Source organism: Phyllostomus discolor, chromosome 6 (assembly GCF_004126475.2).
Source record: "Phyllostomus discolor isolate MPI-MPIP mPhyDis1 chromosome 6, mPhyDis1.pri.v3, whole genome shotgun sequence".
Classification (NCBI taxonomy): Eukaryota; Metazoa; Chordata; class Mammalia; order Chiroptera; family Phyllostomidae; genus Phyllostomus; species Phyllostomus discolor.
In genome coordinates, this window is record NC_040908.2 from 29596369 (window position 1) to 29621273 (window position 24905).

General features: G+C 38.3%; 1 protein-coding gene and 1 non-coding gene across 3 annotated transcripts in view; one reads left to right on the forward strand and one right to left on the reverse strand.

Moving 5' to 3' along the window:
- The window catches only part of MSH2 (mutS homolog 2), a 55586-nt gene that overhangs the window by 28175 nt on the left and 2506 nt on the right, over positions 1 to 24905 (forward strand). For both annotated transcript variants that reach the window (XM_028515475.2, XM_036027935.1), the window contains 8 exons: positions 5396 to 5505; positions 9837 to 9960; positions 11612 to 11762; positions 14127 to 14224; positions 18189 to 18434; positions 19494 to 19698; positions 20753 to 21000; positions 24645 to 24820. In XM_028515475.2, the coding sequence (XP_028371276.1) occupies positions 5396 to 5505; positions 9837 to 9960; positions 11612 to 11762; positions 14127 to 14224; positions 18189 to 18434; positions 19494 to 19698; positions 20753 to 21000; positions 24645 to 24820 (1358 nt within the window). The remainder of the gene's footprint in view (positions 1 to 5395; positions 5506 to 9836; positions 9961 to 11611; positions 11763 to 14126; positions 14225 to 18188; positions 18435 to 19493; positions 19699 to 20752; positions 21001 to 24644; positions 24821 to 24905) is intronic.
- Positions 1307 to 1441, reverse strand: LOC114501142. The gene has a single exon (XR_003684906.1). It is a non-coding gene; the product is annotated as a small nucleolar RNA SNORA16B/SNORA16A family (small nucleolar RNA).

Here is a 24905-nt window from a genome sequence, read left to right on the forward strand (position 1 = left end):
AATGAAGCCGGAGTTTTTACAATGTACTAATTACAAAAATTAATGTAATGACTAGCTTACTTGGGATTTCACATTTTAATGCTTTTAAGAAGCTAACAGTTACTTCCTGGGTGATCTTTGGAGTCCTTGCTGGATGAGTGTTGTGCATATCAAAGCTAATTAATGACCAGTGATTGATTGCTCCATCAGTGCCTCGCTCCCTTCCTTCGTGAAGTCCTTCATTCAACAAATAGTTATTGATTGCCTGGGCTGTGTCATTGTTCTAGGAGGTACAGTCACAGAAACTTATGAGGTCCCTATGCTTATGGAGGTTTTATAATAGTGGAAGGATAGAGAGGAAAAGGAACAAACAAATGAGCAAGAATTTCAGGTAGTAATAAGTACAGTAAAGAAAGTGGAATATACTGATGTGATCTAGTGACTTGGCTGGAGGCCAGGAAGACACGAGGTCTGGGGGGGTCAAGGGTTTTCTCTCTTGGGAACAGTTGTCTAAGGTGAAACTTGGATGATGAGAAGAAGCCTGGTGTTAAGCTCTGTGGGATCCCTGGCTGGTGTAGCTCGGTGGATTGAGTGCAGGCTGCGAACCAAAGCACTGCAGGTTCGACTCCCAGTCAGGGCACATGCCTGGGTTGCAGGCCATGACCCCCAGTAACCGCACATTGATGTTTCTCTCTCTTTCTCCCTCCCTTCCCTCTCTAAAAATAAATAAATAAAATCTAAAAAAAAATATCTGTGGGGAGGCTAGTGGGCCCAGTTAATGCAAGTGCCTAAGGCTGGCACGCAGACTTGACTTGACACGAAGGACTGAAACAGAGCTAGGGTGGTCAAGCACAGAGAATGAGGGAGATGTTGGTAGAAGTTGGGGCCAAAGAGGGAAGGCCTGTATGAGGTTTTTAACCTTTTTGTGTTGTGGGCCCTTTAGGCGTCTAATGAGGCCTGTGAACCCCTTCTCAGAATGTTTTCATTTTTTAAAAATTACTTTTTACCACATCTTTCCAGAATGGTGTTTCTAAGTGCATAAAATGAAACATAGAGTTGGAAAGGAAACCAACTATATTGAAGTACATTTTACAAAACAAATTATTTGATAAATTTTTTTAAGATGTATTTTTATTTATTTTTAGAGAGGGAAGGGAAGGAGAAAGGGAGAGAGAAAGAAACATGAATATGCGGTTGCTGGGGGCCGTGGCTTGCAACCCTGGCACGTGCCCTGGCTGGGAATTGAACCTGCGATACTTTGGTTGGCAGCCCGTGCTCAATCCACTGAGCTACACCAACCAGGGCTCAATAAATGTTTTTTTAAAAAAAATCTTTTTCCCCAAAATGTTGCAGATCATTTACAGCAAACAGAATGGTGACTGTCAAGGAAAACTGTCAGTCTGGGCCCCTTTTTGACTGCAGCAGCTATGTGGAAACAGCAGCAGCTTCAATAAGGGCCACTGATAAATGTTTTTTATTATTGCATTTAATAACATGATCTGAATGAAGTTCTACTAAGTTCAGTTTTGAACTGATAATGAGTTTAAATGATACTTGTTATCTCCCAAAACTATAACATGATATGAAAGTGTATCTGAGATTTTTTTTTTTTTTAAGAGAGAGGGGAAGGAGAAAGAAAGGGAGAGAAACATCAATGTGTAGTTGCCTCTCAAGCACCTCCTACTGGGAACCTGGTCCGTAACCCAGGCATGCACCCTGAATGGGAATTGAACCTGCAACCTTTTGATTTGCAGGTCTGCACTCAGTCCACTGAGCTACACCAGCCAGTCTATCTGGGATTTTTATTGATGACAAAGACATAGGTGCTGACTGTGGTTTTTGCCTTTGTTAGTAATGGTGGAAATGCTAGATTTCATTTATCAACTATTCTGAATTCAAATGTCTGTGGTCCTTGAGTTAAGACCCTGAGATAGATTGTGTACGGCTTTCTAGATGGAAATGACTGTTGCAGAATGGAGCTTTACCAAAACCTAGTTGGTGTCCCTCGGTTGATGAATGGATAAATAAAAGGGTATGTCTATGCAGTGGAACATTATTTGCAATAAAAAGAAATGAGGTGCTGATACATGGTGGTACAATATGCATGAATGAACCTTGAAAACATACAGAGTGAAAGAAGGCTGTCACAGTATCACATGATCCTTTTATGGAAAATGTCTAGAAAAGGCAAATCTTTAGATCTACAAAATAGATTAGTGGATGCCTAGACTTAGAGGAGGGGCAAGAGGTTGGAGGGAAATGGAAAGTCACTACTTATGGGTACAGGGTCCCTTGTTTCTTTTAGGAGCGATTACAGTGTCCTAATAAAATAGATTGTGGCAATGGTTGCACAGATCTGTATGTATTTCACATCACTGAATTGTACACTTTAAAATGGATAGTTGTTTTGATATGAATCATAGCCCATAAAGCCATTTTTCTAAATTTAATAAAGTTTCATTTTTCAAAATGTACAGCTGATGGGATCTGTTGTTCATGCATCTTTGCTAACAGCTGGGGCATCTCTCCACCTTTGGTGTTTCTGATGTAAAATTACTTGTGCTTGTGAAACTGGTTTAATAACTCGTATACTAAGGAGTTCCTGAAGGAACCACAGATCTTGAGTCTCTCAGGGACAAGAGCTGGGGTTATAAGCTTATAGTTGGGAACATCCTTACAGTTTGTCATATGTTGCTTTGTCAAATAAGACAAGGTTATTAAACTTGTTCCGAACTTTGCCTTTGGACCTCTTTTTCTTTTTTGGCCTTGCCCCTAGATTTGTTCACTGGGACTGTCTCTCTCGACCATCTTTCTGACATCTTTCTTCTCGTTGTCTTTGAGCTGCATAGTGAAGGTCAGAGAGCAGCTGCTACCGCTGCAGCCTTGCCAGGATGTCAGACAAAATGTAAAGCTGTTGTAAAAAAAAGAAAGGGAAAACATACTTATTTATTTTTAGAGAGAGGGGAAGGGAGGGAGGGGGGGCGGGGGAGAGAGAGAGAGAGGGAGGCAGAGAGAGAGGGAGAGAGAGAGACACACACACACACACACACACACACACACACCAATGTGTGGTTGCTGGGGGCCGTGGCCTGCAACCCAGGCATGTGCCCCGACTGGGAATCGAACCTGCGATGCTCTGATGCTCAGCCTGCGCTCAATCCACTGAGCTATGCCAGCCAGGGCTAAAAAATAAAATATTTTTTAGAAATCACTAACATGCTTTGGCTGGTGTGGCTCAGTGGATTGGGTGCCAGCCTGCCAACCAAAGGGTCACTAGTTTGATTGCCAGTCAGGGCACATGCCGGGGTTGTGGGCCAGGTCCCCAGTAGGGGGTGCACAAGGGGCAGCCAGCATTGATGTTTCTCTCCCTCCCTTTCTCCGTCCCTTCTCCGCTCTAAACATAAATAAATAAAATCTTTTTAAAAAATCACTAACAAAAGCATTAACAAACTAAGAAAACAGCAACCTGCATAAATCTCCATTGCATTTTTACCCAGCACCAGCATCAGATACTGTTTTTGCAACCCTAAGGTCTGTGACTCTTATTTCATCTTTTGGGATGCTCTTTGAAGGCATTTGTCTCTAATAAAGGTCAGTTTGATCAAAGTTAAAGATCTGAACTAAGGTGTAGAATTTAGTGAAAAATAATTACACACTTGGAAATGTTCTTGCGCCCTTTATCTGTACCCAGCTTCCCTGCACTTCAACATACCGGGAAGTGCAATGGGCCATCAATCCAGGTACTCTGAGGTCTTCATATGTAGCTAAGCTTACTCTTCAGTTGTGTGTGAATTTGCTCTTGATCACTTCAAAACAGTGGACTGGGGAAAAAATAATTCATGAACCAGTGCTACCTGTTTTGCTGCCATCATTCCCCTATTTACCAGTAGTATGGGAGCTAATTCAGAATAAAGAACCGGGCATAGTAGCACAGACATTATGTGGGCAAAGTGTTGTTTGTGGAAATGTTTCACACATATGTACTATTTTCTCACTATATGTAGGTGCTGTCGTGATTAATAATAAAATGAATTCTTACAACAGTTTTGTTGACTTCATAGTAGTTTTTTATTTTCTCATTCAGGAGCTACTCATATTCCTGAAAGAGGTTGGAAACTATTGCTTGGGAGTGAAATGCAGAGTGCTAGCAGTCACTTGCAGAATTCTCATAAGGGAATTTATTGCAGATCAGGAAAAGAATGCTTGTGGGATAACGATGATAATACATGGTAACTGGTGGGCTTCTCTTAAGCGTGAAGCACTTTACTAAGTGTTGTGTGTAGTTATCTCATTTATTCACCTTCTGTGTAGCTATTGTTACTATTCCCACTGTAATGGACAAGGGAAAGGGGGCTCAGAAATATGTTTCAGATCACAAAAGCCAGTAGGTGGCAGAGCTGGGATTGACACCTTGATCTTTTTGATGTTTTAAAGATTTATTTATTTTTAGAGAGAGGGGAAGGGAAGGAGGAAGGAAGGGAGAGAAACTTCATCAACGGGCTGCCTCTCACATGCGCCTCAACCAGGGACCAAACCCACAACCCATGTGCCCTGACCAGAATCAAACCGGCCACCCTTTGCTCTGCATGGTGATGCCCAACCAACTGAACTGCGCGGCTGACACCTGGATCTTGACTCATGCTCTTCATGCTGTAGACTTTGTTACTTCACTTACTCCTTACATGATCCCCCAGCGTGTACTCTTAATAGTAGGAAGCAAAGTTCCAGTGTGAATACTTGACTTGATTTATCTTAGTTGGAGCACTAGTATTATTAATGGAAATTAGGGATATAAGATGTATTAGAGGTATTTAATTTTAATGACTTTTGAGTTATTAAATCTACAAAGAGCCCTGACCACTGTGGCTCAATTGGTTGGGCCTCGCTCCGCAAACAAGGTTCCCTGTTTGATTCTGGTCAGGGCACAGGCCTGGGTTGTCGGTTTGATCCCTGGGTTGGGTGCCAATGAGAGGCAACCAGTCAGCGTTTCTCTCTTGCGTTGATGTTTCTCTCCCTCTCCTCCCTCCATTCCCCTGTCTCTAAAAATAAATAAATATAATCTGTTTTTTTTAAAAGAATTTAATAAAAAATAAGTTAAAAATCCAAAGAAATGTAGTTTAGTTATAATTAATGTCACATCTCTACATCTCTAGTACACCTCATGAGGGAGACAGACGGGAGAGACAGTGTTCTGTTAGCAGGGGGCTTTGGGTGCCAGATCATCTCCCCTTTCTGTAAAAAATAAGGACTAGACACCTTGGAATACCTGGGTAAAAAGTAACTTTGGAAACCTGATGCGCGATTTCTCCATTTGGATTAAATGATATTCATTATCCAGTCAAAGTTTTATGATCTGTAGTCTATTTTTAAAAATAAGGACTTTTTTATATGTGCATTTTTTTTTTATTTCTTTTAGGAAAACATCAGTCATTGTTGTTGGCAGTTTTTGTGACTCCTTTTATTGATCTTCGTTCTGATTTCTCCAAGTTTCAGGAAATGATAGAAACAACGTTAGATATGGATCAGGTATGTAATATACTCTGTAATTTAAGCAGCAGGATATTTTTGAAAAGCAAAGGCATATCTAAACTTCTCAGATTTCTCTTTTTAGTGTTTAATTTCGACCTTGTGAGGCTCCTTTGAGCCTCTTCTTTTCTTTCTAGACAGATTTGAGGTCTGCATCGATGTGATTGAAGACCCTTCACAGGTTGCCTCTGGGGCCCTTTCTGGAATTTCGACAGGCTGATGCTAAGCATAGTCTTTATCTTCGCTGTGGATGTGGCAAAAATGAAGAACCCAATTTTATTTTTTCCTTTAAAAAATTTTTTTATTGATTGATTTAGAGAGAAACATTGATTTGTTCCACATATTTATGCATTCATCAGTTGATTCTTAAATCCTCTTTTGTATCTTCACTTTTTATTTCATTAATTTCAATTCTTGTATATATATTCCATTTTTCTTGGTTGTTTTTTAATTGTATGTTCACTATTTTTCTAGCCTTTTTTTTTCTTTTTCTCTTTTTAAAGATTTTATTTCTTTTTTGAGCGAGGGCAAGGGAGGGAGAGAAACATTGATGTGAGAGAGAAACACCAATCAGTAGTGCCTCTCCTGGGTGCCCCAGTCAAGGACCGAACCTGCAACTTGGGCATGTGCCCTGACTGGGATTCGAACTGGTGACCTTTTGCTTCAGATGAAGCCCACCTGACTGAGCCACAACGGTCAGGGTACAGCCTTTTCTTTTTCAGTAAGCATTTAAGATTACGGTTTTTTGGTTTTTTCTTTTTGTTGCTTTAGTTGAATGCATCCCATAAGTGTTGAGAGGTACAATTTCTTACTCAGTTTTAAGTAGTTTATCCCATTATCATTGGTTCTTTGGTTTGTCTTTTGTTTACAAGTAAGTCTTCAAATTTCTAAGCTTCGTATGTGTCAGTTTAATGGACATTCTCCATGTACCTGAGGATCATGTGTGCTCCCTAATTTTGGTTGCAGAGTTCTCCATTTGTCCACTAGATCAGCTGTAGTTGTTTTGTTCACATTGTATGCTTATTAATTTTTGAACTATGAGTTATATTTCTCCATATAGTTCTGTCCAGTTTTGCTTCCTATGTTTTTAAGGCACAGAGCTCTTTGGTTTTGGTGATTTGGATTTTCATTATTCTTTAGGGACATTATCTTTAGTAATGCTTTATGCCTTAGATTTATTTCGTTTGATGGTAAGAGTGCTATGCCAGAGTCCTTTTTAGTGTTGTACATGGCACTATTTTTTTCATCCTTTTTAGTCTTCGTGGTTTAAGTAAAAAAGCTATAGCTAGATTTTATTTATTTTTAAATTTAATATGTTAATCTCTTTAAAAAGTGGCAATTTGGATATCTTACCAAATCATTTTGTGATTCCAGTTCTTCCTGGCCTTCCTTATCCATTCTTTTCTTTTTTCTTTTTTTTAAAGATTTTATTTATTTCTTTTCAGAGAGAGAGGGGGTAAGGGTGAGAGAAAGAGAAGAGAAACATCAATCAGTTGCCTCTTGCACACCCCCAACTTGGGGATCCAGCCCACAGCTGAGGCATATGCCCTGACCGGGAATTGAACCAGCGACCTTTTGGTTTTCAGGCCAGTACTCAGTCTACTGAGTCATACCAGCCAGGGCCCTTATCCATTCTATCGTATTGATTGGGTTTTTGTTTTTGTTTTTTAATTGATTTTTTTTGAGAGAGAGAGAAAGGAAAGATCAGACAGACAGACAGACAGAGGCATTTACTTGTTTGTCCACTTATTTATGCATTCATTGGTTGGTTCTTGTATATGCCTTGACCGGGGATTGAACCAGCAACCTTGGAGAGATGACATTTCAACCAAATGAGCTACCCAGCCAGGCCCTCTTGATTGGGTTTTTTAAGTTTTATTTTGCCTCTGTCATCCTGTAACAAACACATGCACTAGTTTGGAAATTTTTCACAAATTTTAAGAAAATATGTGTATTAAACTCATCAAAGATTTGTCTATCAGTATCTTTTTATTTTGCCCCCTAAACACTAGGATGTTAGGATACCTAATATCAGATTACATTTCTTCATCATTGGCTGATACATATTTTTTTTAGTTTTGTCTTTTTACCCCCTTAGATTTCCATTCTATACAGTGTTAAAGTTTAGATTTGCCTGTATAGTTACCAGTTTCTTTGCTGTTCATTCATTCCCCTTGGATAGTCTTTAGAAGTTCCATTATTGGGGGTCAGTTAGTCGGGTTTTGTTTGTTTGAAAATGTCTGTAATTCACCCTTGTTTTTGAAGGATATTTTATCTGGGTGTACAATTCCAGATTGACAGTTATCTTTTCCTTAGTACCCACGAGATTGTGTTGTTCTGTTTCGGTTTGCATTAGTAAGTCTTGGTTCCAGATATTGATTCTTTTTATTACCATATGTCCGTAAGTGGGTTTCTTTTTATTTTTCCTACTTAGACTGCTGTTTTCTTAATCAGACAGTTCATGTCTTTTATCAGTTCTTGAAAATTATCAATCATGTGTTTGAATATTGTGCTTATTCATTATCTTTTTCTCACACTACGATCAGAGCATATGTTAGACTTTCACATCCTCTCCGCCATGTGTCTGCTGCTCTCTTTGTGATTCTCAGATGTTCTGATTTACTGAGTATCTCCTCAGCTCTTGATACAGTGTTTAACCAGTCAGGTTTTTTTTTCAATAATTATAATTTTCATTCATAAAAGATATTTGGTTAATTTTTAACCCTTCCTAGTCTTCTTTAAGTAATATCTTATTCTTTGTACATGTGTTCCATTCACTTATATTTATTTAAACTTTAAAAATATACTTAATATTACATATCAAAAATTTCTTGGGTTTAAATCTGCTCCTTGTTTCGACTTAGTGTCTTGTTTCCTTGCCTTTTATGTATCTTTAGATTATGAATTCTTGTTTATCTGGGTTCTATCTGTGCAAATTATGCAAGCAAATAATGTTTTTCCAGGGCAGGAAAATTTGCATTTGCTTTTGCTTTTTCCATATATCTACAATGTGTAATTCACTCAGGAACACTGTTAAGTTAATTGCTCGGCCTGGAGCTTTTTAGATTGGTTAGGGTGAAGATTCAGCTGCTAAAATATAAACCCCATATAGATAAAACAGTAGCTTGAATAAGAATAAGGGTTAAAATGTTTCTGGTAGAACAGTGTGGGTATAGCGGCACAGGGCTGGCAGGACAGCCCCATTCTCTCTGGGTCCGGGCTTTTCCCTCGTTGCTCCGGCACCCTTAGTGGGTTGCCCTCATCTTCAAGGTCCAGGTTGGCTTTTACTACCTTATCTTCATTCCAGCCAGTAGGCAAGGACACAAGGGGAAGAGGAGGACACATTCTTTCTTCTCCCATTCTAATGGCCAGAATTTAGTAATGCCCACACCTAGCCTCAAAATGTATTCATTGTTCTTAGTTATGTTTCCCGTGAAAATGTGTCAGTTTCATTGCTGTAGAAGGAGATCATGGAAATGGCCAAAAACCAGCAGACTTTTCCACTGCCAAAACAAACAGCACGTCTGGATTCCAAACCTGGGTGAAAGCAGGCTTTTTGTCACACACTGTCAGGGAGTATGTTCTACCCCCACCTCCCCTTTCCCAGGGCCCAGGCAGGTTTCTCTTATTACTGCTCTTCATCACGAGGTGGGTGTTTTAAATACCCTAACCCTGGCCTGATTTACACCGTGGGCTCTCTTACTTTGCAGGAAATCAGATGTCTGGTTTTCTCCAATTCAACTATACATTTATTTGAAAAAAAAAAAGCGTATATTTTATCTAGTTATTTCTAGGGTAGTAGAGCTTTTTTAAAAAGTTTTTTTTAAAAATTTATTTTTAGAGAGAGGGAAAGGGAGGGAGAAAAAGAGGGAGAGAAACATCAATGTGTGGTTGCCTCTTGAGAGGCCCCTACTGGGAGCCTGGTCCACAACCCAGGCATGTGCCCTGACTGGGAATAGAACCAGTGACCCTTTGGTGCGCAAGCCGGCACTCAATCCACTGAGCAACACCAGCCAGAGCTGAACACTGAACATTCTTTAGTAATGTTTAGAAAAACTGTTTTGAACTTTGTTAAGGGGAAATGTAAATAAAAATGATGGTGACATACGCATCAATAGCACTGTGTGTCTGTTTCATATGTATAATTTTGTGCCTCAAGAACTCAAAGATCCTGATAAAAAGATCTTTGCATCTCTTATTAAATAGATGCTTCTTACAGTTGTAACTTAACAACTCAAAACATCAGTGAAATTTAAATAAGTATAAAAGTAAATGACTTTCATCTTTATCCTTTGTTAATAAAATTGAACTACTCTTTGTTCTGTCTATAGGTGGAAAACCATGAATTCCTTGTAAAACCTTCATTTGATCCTAATCTGAGTGAATTAAGAGAAATAATGGATGATTTAGAAAAGAAGATGCAATCAACATTAATAAGTACAGCTAGAGATCTAGGTAAGAATGGACTATTAGAGGTTTGAATAATTCTCTTGTCTACACAGTATTCATACTGGTGTGGGAATTACTTTCCTAGAAGACACAGCTGATTGTGCCAGCATCCTTATTTAAAGTGCCAGCCCCTTTTCGTACAGAATAAAATTACACAGTTGACAAACAGGATGCTTTACATTCACAGCCTTGTCTGCTCCTCCAGACTCATTTCTTACGAACTCCGCCAAACCCCAGGATGACTCCACGTTTCAGCCAACAGATCACCCAACAGGCCCTATCATGTCTTTTAAATAAGAACTGTTTTAAATGTCAGCTTCTCTATATAGCCTTACTCTACTAGAAATAGTTCATTGATTTGGCTTGGGGTTCTGAGCACTTCATTAATATCAATTTTGAACATGTCAGCCTGCTCTACTAGATTAATTCCCTCTCACACTGTTCACACTGTTTTGTTCTAAATTTGTAAAGCTCTTTGTTTTGAACATCACTCACATGTGTGCCGAATGAATAAATGAATCTTAACATTTGAACTAGAAGATTCCTCAGAGCAGTAATACTTAAGCTTTTGGAGAATCTGAGGAAGGTTATAGATCCTTGTTGGAGAAATACACCCATATCCTCATATTTAAAAATATACATGTAGTTTCTATGGAGAGTCCATGTGTGGACTAGATCCTAGATTCAGGAATCTTTGCCTTTGAAGAGTATTGAAATTTACCCTCCTCACACCATAGCTCTCCACAGTCCCTCTGCTCCCCAGTCAGGTGGAGTCTGTCTCTCTGTAGTTGTTTGCTACTAATATTGGGGAGCCATGCTTCAGCATGCAAACTTGTAGATACTGTCTGTCTTCTGGTTTGTGGTCTAAAGCTCACATTGGTGAATGAGATATAAGGAGAGGACAGACTTACAAAAACTCAGTTCATTGGATGCTGACCCACAAGGTCAGGACCTGAGGTGCAGGACCTGGGACCGCCAGGTGCAGTCCCAGTCAGGGCACATGCCTGGGCTGTGGCCCGGTCCCTTTTGGGGCGTGTGTGAGAAGAATCCAGTCACAGTTTCTCTTTCCCTTCCCGTCTCTCTAAAAATAAATCGAATCTTTTTATAAACTCAAAAACCTTTGTTGCTTCAAGTCTAGCTGATCTATCTTTGCTTGTTTTGTGAAGTTTCCTACATTTAACAAAAATATCCTAGTTTTTCTCAGGTTTCATTGTCAGTCTCATATTTTTGTTTGAAAAGTATATTTGTTCACTTTAATATGCTCTGTCTTCCAGAGAAATGCTTTGGTTAGCTAAAGAGCCCTCGTGCAGCACTCCCAGAGGGCAGGGACTAGATCTCGCTCATGGTCGTGGCCCCAGCATCTAGAACAGTGTGCGCTGCCCGCCGCCGGTGGCCTGCAGCCCTGGTCAGGTTTACCCAAGCAGCACTTCCACGTCAGCAGCTGACATTAATAAGGGGGTTAAAGGGTTTTATAGATATCCTTAATTCATGTAATTTTTGAGTGAAAATATGATTTGTATCTTTCTTGGATAATGTTAATTTTCAGTATGCTATCATGTAATAAAAGTTTAGGTTTAATTATTTTAAACACTTATATGGAATAATGGGTATTGATATTATCTATGACACACTTTTTCCTTTTTTCCTGATCATGAAGGTTTGGAGTCTGGCAAACAGATTAAACTGGATTCCAACTCACAGTTTGGATATTATTTTCGCGTAACGTGTAAGGAGGAAAAAGTGCTTCGTAACAATAAAAACTTCAGTACCGTAGATATCCAGAAGAATGGAGTTAAATTTACCAATAGGTTTGTAAGCCTGTATATTGTTAAGCCTTCAGTAGTTCCATAAAACTAAATTACTGTCTGATAAAATGTGAATGTTCTGTGATAAGGAAGTTTTGCTATATTTAGTGTTAATTGAAATAAGGCATAATGTAAGATTGAAGCTTTATTTCTTACAAAAGTCTAGTTAGCTGTCCCAACACCACTTGTTTAATAATCACCCTTTTTCTTATTAACTGAAATGGTGCTTTGTGTTTATTTTTAAGATTATTTTTTCACATTACCTGTCTCACCATTCTTTTGTCAGTATGAAAAAGCTTGTATTTATTTTATGGTACGTTTCTTTATCAGAGGTAGCTCCCCCTCAAACCTCTGCTTTACTTATTTTCTCATGTTTATTTTTTCTAAGAAAATTTTGCTATCCTTAACAAGTAAAAAAAATTCTTCTGGTGTATCAAATGGTATATTAATTTAGGGAGATGTCTACCAACCGTAATGAGACCACCCATTAGATTATAGCTTTTTAAAAAACCATGTTCCATGTTAAAAAAATCTTACCAGTTTTGTTCCGCTTTTCCCTTGCTGATGTTAGGAAGTTCCCGGGCAAGTTATTCATAGTTGAAGAAACAATTATTTTAAAATAAATCTGTGACTTGGGTGGGGAAAGGCATTTATCCTTTCTCGTACTAGAATTTATTTAAGAAGTATTTTGAGTGTCTGTTATGTGTAGTTATTATTGTAGGTGTTCAGACACTTCAGTAATGAGCAGTCAGTTTAGTTTGTTCCTCTTAACAGTTTTCTGAAATAAATAGGTTGGGTATATTTCTCTCATATTTTAGATGAAGAAGCTGAAACTCAGTTCCCCAGGATTAGACATATAGAAATGCTAAATACTCAAACCTAGATCTTCTATTGCCAAATTTAGTAGCTATTGTTTTTCCACCACAGTGTATCCCAATTTAAGTGAATTTATATATATATATCCCAATATATATATATAAAATATATATATATTTATGTATTTTGCCCTGGCTGGCGTAGCTCAGTGGATTGAGTGCAGGCTGCGAACCAGGCATCGCAGGTTCGATTCCCAGTCAGGGCACATGCCTAGGTTGCAGGCCATGGCCCCCAGCAACCGCACATTGATGTTTCTCTCTCCCTCTCTCTCTCTCTCTCTCTCCTTCTCCTTCTCTCCTTCTCCCTCCCTTCCCTCTCTAAAAATAAATAAATAAAAGTCTAAAAAAAACTTAAAAAAAAGAAAAGAAATATATATATATTTTGGCTTAAATGAGCTAGAACTTTTGGGGTGTTATAATCATCTTTAAATCACCCACTTGTTAATTATAATGTATAAAAAATTGAACTGAATGATAACAGTGATTCTAAAAGTTGTAAAGAATTCGTTTGTTGATTTTTTTTTCTCCTCCAATAGATTGACTGCTTGCTTTGTATCTGGCTCTGATCATTTAATTTTCTTTCTTCAAATGCTCCAATGTGTATCTGTCACTCAGGAAACTGAAATGTTTGTTATAGCCTGCACTGTCTGGTCCTGGCCCACCTGTGCTTCCGTCTCCGGCAGCTCTCTCCTTCACACAGCAGTCTCACTTTCCTAGTGTCTTTGCCTCTTGCTTTTCTTTCTGTAATTCTTTTCATGGGTGTGTTTTGTGGCAGTCTTTTTGTGCTGCCGCTTGCCCACGTACTGTTCTTAAGCTGTCTGTGTATATTATGTCATGGGCTAAGTCCATCAAGTTCACAATTATTGTCTCGGTTTACTGGTGCCCTTCTTCTGATAAGTGCTTCCACCTCTTCTTTTCTTTGCGCCCTTGTCCTTGGTTTTTAATTTCAGCCCCTTCCTTTGACACCAGTGAATGAATCCTTTCTCTGCACTTTATTCTCATCTTCTGCAATTTTTTCTCAACCTTTGATTTTTATTTTCTTTTTAAATTCCTCAATAAGGTTTAGTTTTTGGAACTCTTTCCTTATTTTGACAACTTTTAGTATCAAAAGACAATTACATTACAGTATTGGGAGAAACTGTGTGTGGGTGTGTATTTTAAAGGGGGTGTGACCTCTATCCTAAGGGAAGAAGAAGACTTACTTCATTCGAGTATTCTAGAAAAGGTCACAGATCAGAATTTTATCCAATGGGATAATTTTTATAGGAAGAATTATGCTGGTAGGCTATTGCAAACAACATAAATGTTAATGCATTAAATTCCAACCACATCTTTCCCTAATGAGTTGCTCATTTATTTTCTCCTGATACTTCCATTTTAATGATTGTTTTGATACTTTGTAAGATGGATATTCTGGATATATTTTATGTAGTGTACATTACCTTTAGTAATGTTTTCATTTTTAAAATAATATCATTATCTTGATTTGCAGTGCTCTGACTTCTCTTAATGAAGAATATACCAAAAATAAGACTGAATATGAGGAAGCCCAGAATGCCATTGTTAAAGAAATCATCAATATTTCTTCAGGTAAATTTAATAGAACCAGAAAATTCGGAATATGACCTGGTTTTGTAATAGAAAAAAATATCAGGATGTTTGAAGAGTGGTCTTACAAAAAACTGTTACACTGTTAGTTATGTTAGACTACCTACCACTTAATGCATGCTGCACTGTAGTAGGAGAAGTAAGTGGAAATGACTCCAATACACAGGAAGGTGAGCTCATGCACGCTATGGAGTGGGAATACCCTGAACAACCAAGATGTGCCAAAAAGCCCAAAACTTACTGCAGTTGTAACAAGGGAAAGAAACACCAAGGTCTGTTACCTATGGGCTCATGCTCTAGGTTATAGAAATAAAAACCACTGAGAAGCAAATAGAAATTATACATGAAGCAAACAAACCCTTTTAAGTTCTGTGTCATTTACAGATTTTCAGAGTCCATTGTCTGAGGCGATTGTTTGATAATTAAAGGGATAGCATGATTGGCACCATGGTATTTCCCTTAGCGTGGGTGAATGAATGTTTAGCACACGCAGGGTAGATGGGGGTGTGTGAAGCTGGGAGGCTTTGCCCATCATCATGTTGATAGTGACTGCAGCCTTTACTGTGCCTTGCACAAATATACCAAAGAAATACTGAAACCGAGTGATCAAAGCTGGCACTGCCGGTAATGGGACAAATGACATTATATGTGATGCCGAGGGCAGGACACAATATCACCCATGTAATATTCTTGATAAAAATGTCTAACGAGATTATTATAAGGAGAAAAAAAGGAGGTAAATAGATTTTCGGACATTCTTTTTAAGGCCTTAACTATTTAAAAAGGTCAGTGTCATGGAAGCAAAAAAATGGGCAGGATCTGTTCTGGATTAAAGGAGACTTAAAGTGACAGGACAGTCAAATGCTGTAGACATCCTTGATTGGATCAAGGGTTAGGGGTGAGATTTGGGGAATAGCTATAAAATGCGCCATTGGGGCAAAGTTCAGTATGAGATAATATGGTATTGGTATTGCATCCCTTGATGTGTATTATGATTAAATAGGAGGGTGTCCTTGTTCTCAGGATGTGCATGCTGAATTATTTAGGGGTAAAGGTCATTTAAAAACTTAGGTGCATTTATAATTCTGTAAATTGTTTTACTACTATGAATTTTTATCGTAAATCAGAAACAAAACAAAGGTTTTAATACACTTTATACATTAGTTTTGAGATGAACAAAATTTATAAAGATGATGTTTTTGCTTGCTGGTAACAGATAACTATCCTGTGATAATCTTGTTCAATTATTTTTCTCAGTGATTATATTTTTAAGAACACTCTAAACACTATATATACAAACTATGAGCCTTCCTCAAAAAAACTATTAATATTCATTAAGCACTAAGTAGGTTAAAGCTATTAGATTTTAACATTTTCAAATTGAGGGTCTTGTATTTGAAGTCACCTGGAACTTAAATGAAACCTCTTCTTGGTCTAACATATACATTTTAGATGTTACATTTTAAACTATCTTTATTTGAAAATATAGTGGATCAGCCCTGGCTGGTGTGGCTTAGTGGAGTGAGCGCCAATTTGAGAATGGAAAAGTCAGTTCCCAGTCAGGGCACTTGCCTGGGTTTTTAGGTCCCCAGTTAGGGGCGTGTGAGAGGCCATTGATCGATGTGTCTTGCACACATTGATATTTCTCTCCCTTTCTTTCTTCCTCCTTTCCTCTCTCTAAAAGTAAATAAATAAAATCTTAAATATATAGTGGGCCATTTTTGTAGCTTTCTATCTTGTATTTAAAACAGATAATATTTAAAACAGATATTTTGCATTTGAAACAGATAATATTGTTAAGGGGATTGTCTGTGGGAGTGGGGGATATGGGGTAGTTGTAAGCAATTGGGGAAAAGGCAGGGAGACCATAACTGAACAATAAAAAAGATAATGCTGTTAAGAGCCAAATGAATTAAGAAACTGAATATGGACTCTTCAGAGGCTTTTGGTTTTCTTTTTTATTATAGGCCTATTCTAATTGATACTTAGAGGTCTTATGAGTTTTAAAGTACTTACAGTAAGCACTCCACTCAAGTTTAACTAATTCTCACAGGTTCATATTTGCTGCATGATAGGGTACTGTGAACTCTGTCCCCCGCCCTTTTTTTAAAGTGATAAAACAGAGTAAGAGAATTATTTTTATTTGGCCATTTGTGTTAATTTTTATTTTCAAAACATTTTATCACTTTCATGGGGAACAAAGGAATCAGAGGTGAGTCAAACTTTCTGCTGTTCGAATAGTCTTAATTTTGTGTTCTTCTAAAATTGGACATCATTCTCTTGACTATCCCTTGAAGCTTTTGACACATTGACGTCTGGGTGGCAGTTCTACAGGACATGCGGGTCTGTTACGCCGACCCCTTCAACCGCTTAAAATTCTAGAATCTGTTCTTATCTCGACCATTTTTATTGCCTAAACATGTTTCAGGGACTTTTCATTTTTAATTTTTATTTTTTTAAGATTTTATTTTATTTTTTAGACAGAGGGGAAGGAAGGGAGAAAGAGAGGGAGAGAATCATCAGTGGGTGTGGTTGCCTCCCGCTCGCCCCACACAAGGGAACCTGGCCCGCAACCCAGGCATGTGCCCTGACTGGGAATCAAACTGGTGACCCTTTGGTTCGCAGGTAGGCACTCAGTCCACTGAGCCACACCAGCCAGGGCTCAGGGACTTTTTAATGTACATAACATTGAATAGCTTTTTAGGTTTGTCTTTTTTTCATTTTATGTATTAAGATTTTAGTCTCCATGGAATAAAAATAATTCTAAAGAAATACTGAAAGTTTCAATGCAGACATCACTGCCATAAAAACTCAGGTCATAGCTACTTTTGAACCTCAATTCTATTCACCCATAAACATAAGACATGGTTTCCGATCTGCTTTTGTTTATAATGAAAAGTTCCTTAAGCTCATCAGTGTCAGATTGATGTTTAGTACTAAACAAGAACTGTTAAATGGGAGCAGTGTTTTATTTACAAATTCCCAAAAGAAGTCATATTTTATCAAATGAATATTTGAGTGAAGCAAGAAACACATCTACTGTTACTGTCATTATGCTCTTCAATTAGTTAGCTTTTAGTTTAAATGCTGTAGCAAAGTAGAATCTTGTTGAAAGTATTTTAAGTGACAGTAATGGGTCTAAATTTATGCTAAAATTAAGTGTGTGATAACTGATGGGATAAAGTTCTGAAGTAAAATCATGGGCTTACATGCACAGGCCCTGGTGGTCACACTGTATCTGACTACTTGGTATTGGCATGTTTTCTACAATAATTGTGAAATGCCATTTTGGTTTTTGACTCTTACATTTTAGAAAAAGATGTATCTTAAAATTGTAGGTATGCCTCAGATTTTACTGTACCCTGCTTTTCTTTCCTTATCAATAAATTAGGATAGCTTTTCCTTATTAGGTTTTTAAAAATCTACTTAATTTCTTTATAAGCAGCTGTGTGCTTTTTTTTAAAGATTTTATTTATTTTAGAGAGAATGGAAGGGAGGGAGATAAGGAGGGAGAGAGACATTGATGTGTGAAAGAAACATGGATCAGTTGCCTTTTGCACGCACCCTAACCAGGGGTGGGCCCCCACAACCCAGGCATGTGCCCTGACTGGGAGTCGAACCAGCTACCCTTCACATTGCAGAACAACACTTAACCAACTGAGCCACGCTGGTTAGAGCATCAGGTGTGTGCTTTTCTATCTTACTGGATTTTAGTAAGAGGGGGGCATCATGCTCTTTAAGACATGGTAACACATTTTAACCTCATGTTGAGTTTTAGGTGTTATTTTCAAGTTTAGTTGTGGCAAACTTTTATTAATTTTTTTAAATTACATAAATTAGGAAATAGAGTTTGAATCCCCAAATGGAGAAGTTAAATTTATTCTCATAGCTGCTTATATGTATGTTTTTATGATTCAGTATTACTTTGCACATTTTTTTTATACAGGCTATGTGGAACCAATGCAGACGCTCAATGATGTGTTAGCTCAGCTAGATGCTGTTGTCAGCTTTGCTCATGTGTCAAACGGAGCACCTGTTCCATATGTACGACCAGTCATTTTGGAGAAAGGACAAGGAAGAATTATTTTGAAAGCATCCAGACATGCTTGTGTTGAAGTTCAAGATGAAGTTGCATTTATTCCCAATGATGTTCACTTTGAAAAAGATAAACAGATGTTTCACATCATTACTGGTATAAAACCTAGTTTATGGGTTATTTTGGGTAATGTTTCCTTTTTTAATGTTGGAGTGGAAATATGCTTGAAATTGATGAAGAAAATTCTAGTTCTTGACATTAGAAAAAGAACATGTTATCCATATTAATGAGTAATGTATTCACATTTGGATTAGAGGGAAGATTTGGAAGAGGTAGAGGATTATGGGAGAATATTGTATTTGTATGAAACTTCTGTTCCAGGGAATCAGAGTATTTGAAAATGAACAACTCTTCCTCCTCGAAGCAAACCTTTGAGACAGACCTTTCAAAAATGAGGTCATTGGAGACCAAGCGTAATTGGCTGCTGGAATGACTCAAGTTTAGGGTAGCCGTTCTTTTCAAGACATGGCACTGTATTCATGTGAAACTCAAGGAAAAGGTAGACACGTTTATAGACTAATGTAGCGTGTCTCAAACTAGAGAGTGTTGGAGAGATCCTACCCAGATCCCAAAGGCAGAGGGGAGGGAGTTAGGAGTCTTTGGGCCAATGTATTCCATTTCCCCCAAATGGATTTTCAAGTCGTTTACATAATCTAACCCAGACGTGTCAATTGTACATTTTCCAAAAGTATGCTCATGTCTTAGGATTTCCATGTGGATTTTGAGTGGTTTGAAGATTTGACCATACTGGTCCATTCACAACAATAGCCCATGTGTTAATGCGTTACACTGTTCAGTGAGTTAGGCCTGTACTACTTTTCTGGATGTTGTAACATTATTCTGCACGTAGCCCTGTGAGCCGTGGGAAAGGGTCTGTATGGTCCTTTTAGGCTACAGTCAGGTTGTAGGTAAGGAATATTTTCTAAGGGTCCTCTCTCTGGAGGGAGCAGTGTAGGTTTGTTCGAAGAGAAAACAGCATTACTTCAGGGAATAGTATTGCCAGCAACTTTGGCCACGTCTTGGGCAGCTTATGGTTCTGCTTCTTTCATGTCACATCACATTACCTAGGCGACTAGTCACCAATGTGTGATTTAGGACCAACAGTTGATTAGAAATAGGTGAATAATTTTGCTTTTTGATATGATTTTTTTATAGGCCCCAATATGGGAGGTAAATCAACATATATTCGCCAGACCGGGGTGATCGTTCTCATGGCACAGATTGGGTGTTTTGTGCCGTGTGAGTCGGCAGAAGTGTCCATTGTGGACTGTATCTTGGCTCGGGTAGGGGCTGGTGACAGCCAGTTGAAAGGAGTCTCCACCTTCATGGCTGAAATGTTGGAAACTGCTTCTATTCTCAGGTGAGTGCATTGCCCAGCCCCCTGAGAAAGGAAATGAATGTTCCTGTCCTTTGAGAAGTACACTTGCAGGCTCACTTACAAAACATCTGAGAACTTTAATCTAGTGTAATAGTTTGTGGACTGTATTTTCTTGAAAAGGTGATTTGTGGTAGTTGGGGAAAGCATCAAGTTTTTATGTTGTCTTAAGATTTCTGGCAGTTGTTGACCCGGCACTCCCCCACTACCGTGCTTTTACCTGCCCTGTTCACACACCTTGAATGGTACCTGCTTCCCTCTTGCCCTTCACTCCCATCCCTTCCAGTCTTTACAGGCCTGAGTGACGGAAATTCCACTTCTCCGATGTTTTTTGTTTTTTTTTTTTTGGTCAGGTGAGCATAAGGTTGTGGGTATTTCCTCAGAGAACTCTCTGCCTGTCTGAAATTTATTAGGTTTTTATTGTAAAGGTTACTGAAATCTCATCTCTTTATTTCACATTTCAGGAGCTTCTCTGAAGGCACGGAGGTGGAGCCTTTTGGTTTTTGGTGTGCTCCGTAAATTGTGGGTTGATTATTGTTTAGCATAGTAACTAGTCAGGTTAATATTCAAAACTTACAGATTAAAGAAATAAGAAAAAGGTATCAATGGCAGTTCACAGAAAGGTAAATAAATGACCAATAAGTAAATGAACTGTCAAATTTTCTCATTTAGAAAAATGCCCCCTCCTTCCATCCAGTTAAGTACTGCACACAAGCCGTCGTGGCCGCCAGCCGTGCAGCCCAGCGTCCTCCTCGTTGTGCCCTTGTCCCGTCTTCATGGGGGGGGAATGTTGTTTTTCTCAGTCTTGGTTGATTTGATTTGTTCACCGTTTGCTTCCTCTTCCAGCAACTATTCCTTGTTCGTGTCCACGCCTACTTTTTTCTCCTGAAGTTTTAGTGCTTTTTATTTACTTGGTTGAAATTTTAATATATTAAAATAATGAATCTGTTATGTTTGTGGCACATCTATTATATTTTCTTAATTTTGTTTTTTTGCATGAATATGTTTTGGGGAATTTTCACGTAATTGTGTGTTTCAGGTCTGCAACCAAAGATTCTTTAATAATCATAGATGAATTGGGAAGAGGAACCTCTACCTACGATGGATTTGGGTTAGCATGGGCTATATCAGAGTACATTGCAACAAAAATCGGTGCTTTTTGCATGTTTGCAACCCATTTTCACGAACTTACTGCCTTGGCCAGTCAGATTCCAACTGTTAATAATCTACATGTCACAGCACTAACTACTGAAGATACCTTAACTATGCTTTACCAGGTGAAGAAAGGTGAGTATACACCACTGGTATACTGTGAATTCAGAGTGTGACAGGGGGAAACTTCCTACCTTTGAAACATCAGCAGTTTGCTTCAGTCTAAATTAGTATGAATTACTGATGTTTTTACAGAAACGTTTGTCTCTTAATTCACAGTCTAGGGGTGGGGATATGGTACGTTATTTCTGTGTCTCGTATAGTAGGACCAGTCATTCTAAAACAGTCACAGAAAGAATGATTTATGCTCTTGAATGTATTCGCAGAGGAATTTTATGCTATCTCCCATGACAATATCTTTTCTTGTCAATTTAGCTAATACATAGTAAGAATAGCTTGGATGTTCCAAGGCTCTAGCTGTTACTGTTTAATAAACTATTATAATTACTTGATTATGTTAAAGGTATGTTACATGAACAGGTTCATTTGAAGCTGGGGTTTGCAGAAATCCTGAAATTGTTTGTAATTATCACATAAGGAGTGATTTGTTGGCATTTTTTTCATTGCACAATTCTATTTATTTTTTAAAGTATATTCTATTGAATGTGCTATTACAGTTGTCCCATTCTTTTTTTCTACCCTTTATCCCCCTCTGCCCTGCACCCTCTCCTTCCTCCAGCATTCCCCCCTTAGTGCATGTTCATGAGTCATAACATACAAGTTCTTCGGCTTCTCCATTTTCTATGCTGTTCTTAACCTCCCCCTTTATATTTTGTACCTACCAATTATGCTTCTTATTCCCTGTACCTTCCCCCTGGCTCCCCCCATCCTCCCTGCTGATAACCCTCCGTGCGATCTCCATTTCTGTGATTCTGTCCCTGTTCTAGTTGTTTGCTTTGTTCGTTTTCATTTTTGTTTTTGTTGTTGATAGATACAAGCTTAATGTCATTTTACTGTTCATAATTTTGATCTGCTTTTTCTTAGATAAGTCCTTATAACATTTCATATGATAAGGGCTTGGTGATGATGAACTCCTTTTTCATGACCTTATCTGGGGAGCACTTTATCTGCCCTTCCATTCTAAATGATAGCTTTACTGGATGGAGTAATCCTGGATGTAGGTCCTTGCCTTTCATGACTTTGGATACTTCATTCCAGCCCCTTCTTGCCTGCAGGGTTTCTTTTGAGAAATCAGCTGATAGCCTTATGGGAACCCTTTTGTAGGTTACTCTCCTTTTCTCTTGCTGCTTTTAAGATTCTCTTCTTATCTTTAATCTTGAGTAATGTAATTATGATGTATCTTAGCATGTTTCTCTTTGTGTCTTATTTGGGACTCTCTGAGCTTCCTGGATTTGTATTTCTATTTCCTTTGCCAGATTGGGAACGTTTTCTTTCATTATTTTTTCAAATAAGTTTTCAATTTCTTGCTCTTCCTCTTCTCCTTCTGGCAACCCTATGATTCAGATGTTGGAATGTTTAAAGTTGTCCTGGAGGTTCCTAACTTCTCCTCATTTTTTTTTGAATTCTTGTTTCTTCATTCTGTTCTGGTTGAATGTTTATTTCTTCCTTCTGTTTCATATTTATTCTTTCTGTTCCAAATCTTTGGTTTGAGCCCCAGTTTTCTCCCCTTCACTAATGGTTCCCTGTATATTTTGCTTTATTTCAATTTGTGTGGCCTTTATTTCTTCCTTTATTTTGTTGCTGTACTCAGTCATTTCTGTGAGCATCCTGATTACCAGTGTTTTGAACTCTGCATCTGATAGGTTGACTATCTCCATGTTGCTTAGTTCTTTTTCTGGAGTTTTGATCTGTTCTTTCATTTGGGTCATATTTCTTTGTCTCCACACATCTGTTACATTGTAAGGGGTAGGGCCTTAGGTATTCACTAGGTCTGGGCAACCCATTTTGCTGTGTTGCAGTGCTGTATGTGGGGGAGGGGTCAGAGGGAACAATGCTGGTTGCTTGGTTCTTGCCCCACTTTCAAGAAACAAGCAGTTTCTCCCACCACAACAATCCCCACGAGTTTTTACAGCCAGAGGTGCTGAGACCTCACCTTGCCCACGCTGCAACCCTGGATTATGCTGTCTGTCTCACTCCCCAGTTCCTGCTGGTTTGTCTGAACATGAGTGTGGGACCACGCAGTCCACCAGCTGCTGCAGCCGCCACCTTACCACACGTCCCCTCTGTGCTGGCTGCCCGTCTCCACCCCTTCTACCAGCCTGAATGAGTGTTTCTTCTTTAACTCTTTGGTTGTCAGACTTCTACACAATTCAATTTTCTGGCAGTTCTGGTTGGTTTTTGTTTTTAAATTGGTTGTTTCCTTCTTCCGGTTGTGCAGGGAGGCAAAGTGCATCTACCTACGCCTCCATCTTGGCTGGGACTCTGTGCTGGCATTTTATCCTTTCAGGAAAATTTTGTCATTTGTGGATCTTGCAGCTAATCAGACTATGGAGTTGATACGATTAACATACTCTTAATGTTTTTATTAAACATTTCAGCAATCATCAGAATAACTTGATCAGATGTTTCTGATTTTCCACGAACAGGTTTTTCTGTGTGTCAGTTGGTTGCACATAAATGAGTTATTACTTTTGTTTCTTTTATCCTTTTTTTTATGTTTTAGTAGGAATTCTTTTGAGTGACTGTGTTTGTATTATTATTATTATTATTATTATTGACATAAGCTATAGATGCATTTAGTTGGACCTGGCAGTCAGCATAAAGTTGAGATTTTGCTTTTAAATTGTGTTTTGTGGGATATAAAAATGGGTTCAATACATATTAAAAGATCAGATGAAATGCAGAGAAGATTTGCAGGAATAAGTTTGTCCTTCACTGTGGGTGTTTATCAAACGTATGCTTCTGGGTTTTTTTATTTGTTTCTCTTAGTTGTGCCAAGTATCCAGCTCAAGGGTGCATGGGATGTAAAAACAGGCCCCCCACAATCTATAGTTGATAAGTAATTGAGGCAAAAATGGAAGCTCTGTAACTGTGAGCATCATTTGTATTGAACATTTGGAAGGAATGTCATAAGTCAGTTTATTTTCTGCGAATGAAGATGAAGATCGTCTTCTTAGTCTATGAATTTATTAGTGATTTGGGTCAAAATATTTCATTGTCATTAATTTGTAGTAGTTTAGAATCAGAATGAGATTGTGTAAGAACGAACGGTAAATAACTTTTTTAGGAGAAGTATTATAAATATTTATCCAGCCAGTTTTCTGGAATCAGCATCTCTAGAAAATAATGTAGGCAGACCCAGAGGATAGACCAATCACTAATAAGTCAATATATTTTGAATTAAATGCTCTTTTTAGTTAGTGACACTTTTCCATTTATTTATTTTCCTTAGTACTTTTAATCTCTCCCTTATAAAATGGAGAAAACCTCAGAGAGACAGAGTTGGTTAATTTCAGATTCACATACATTTGTCTAGGTCTTTGAGGATTGTCAAGCCTTTTCTCTGCTATTTTATTTTTCTACTACATTTTTTCAAGGATAAAATATCACATGGTGCCAAGTCGTAATCACTATTTACTGGAGACCTAATTAAAATTCCTCTATCTAAGTTACTCTGAAATATTTAGCTAATGTGTTTGAACTAACACAGCATTGAGTTTTCTAATGACAAGGTAAGAAATGTAAGTTCCATTCACATAAATTGCTGTTTGTTCCTACCCTGCCTCTCACCGTGTCACCCCCGCCCCAATTTCTTCTAGGTGTCTGTGATCAAAGTTTCGGGATTCACGTTGCCGAGCTTGCTAATTTTCCCAGGCATGTAATAGAGTGTGCTAAACAGAAAGCCCTGGAGCTGGAGGAGTTTCAGAATATCAGAGAACCACAAGAAGAGGATGAAATGGAGCCAGCAGCGAAGAGGTGCTATCTGGAAAGAGAGGTTTGTCAGAACAACTCTGTAGTTATTTAATCTCTATTGTCACCAAGATAGAGGCTTTTTTCCCCCTATGGTTATAATGTTTACT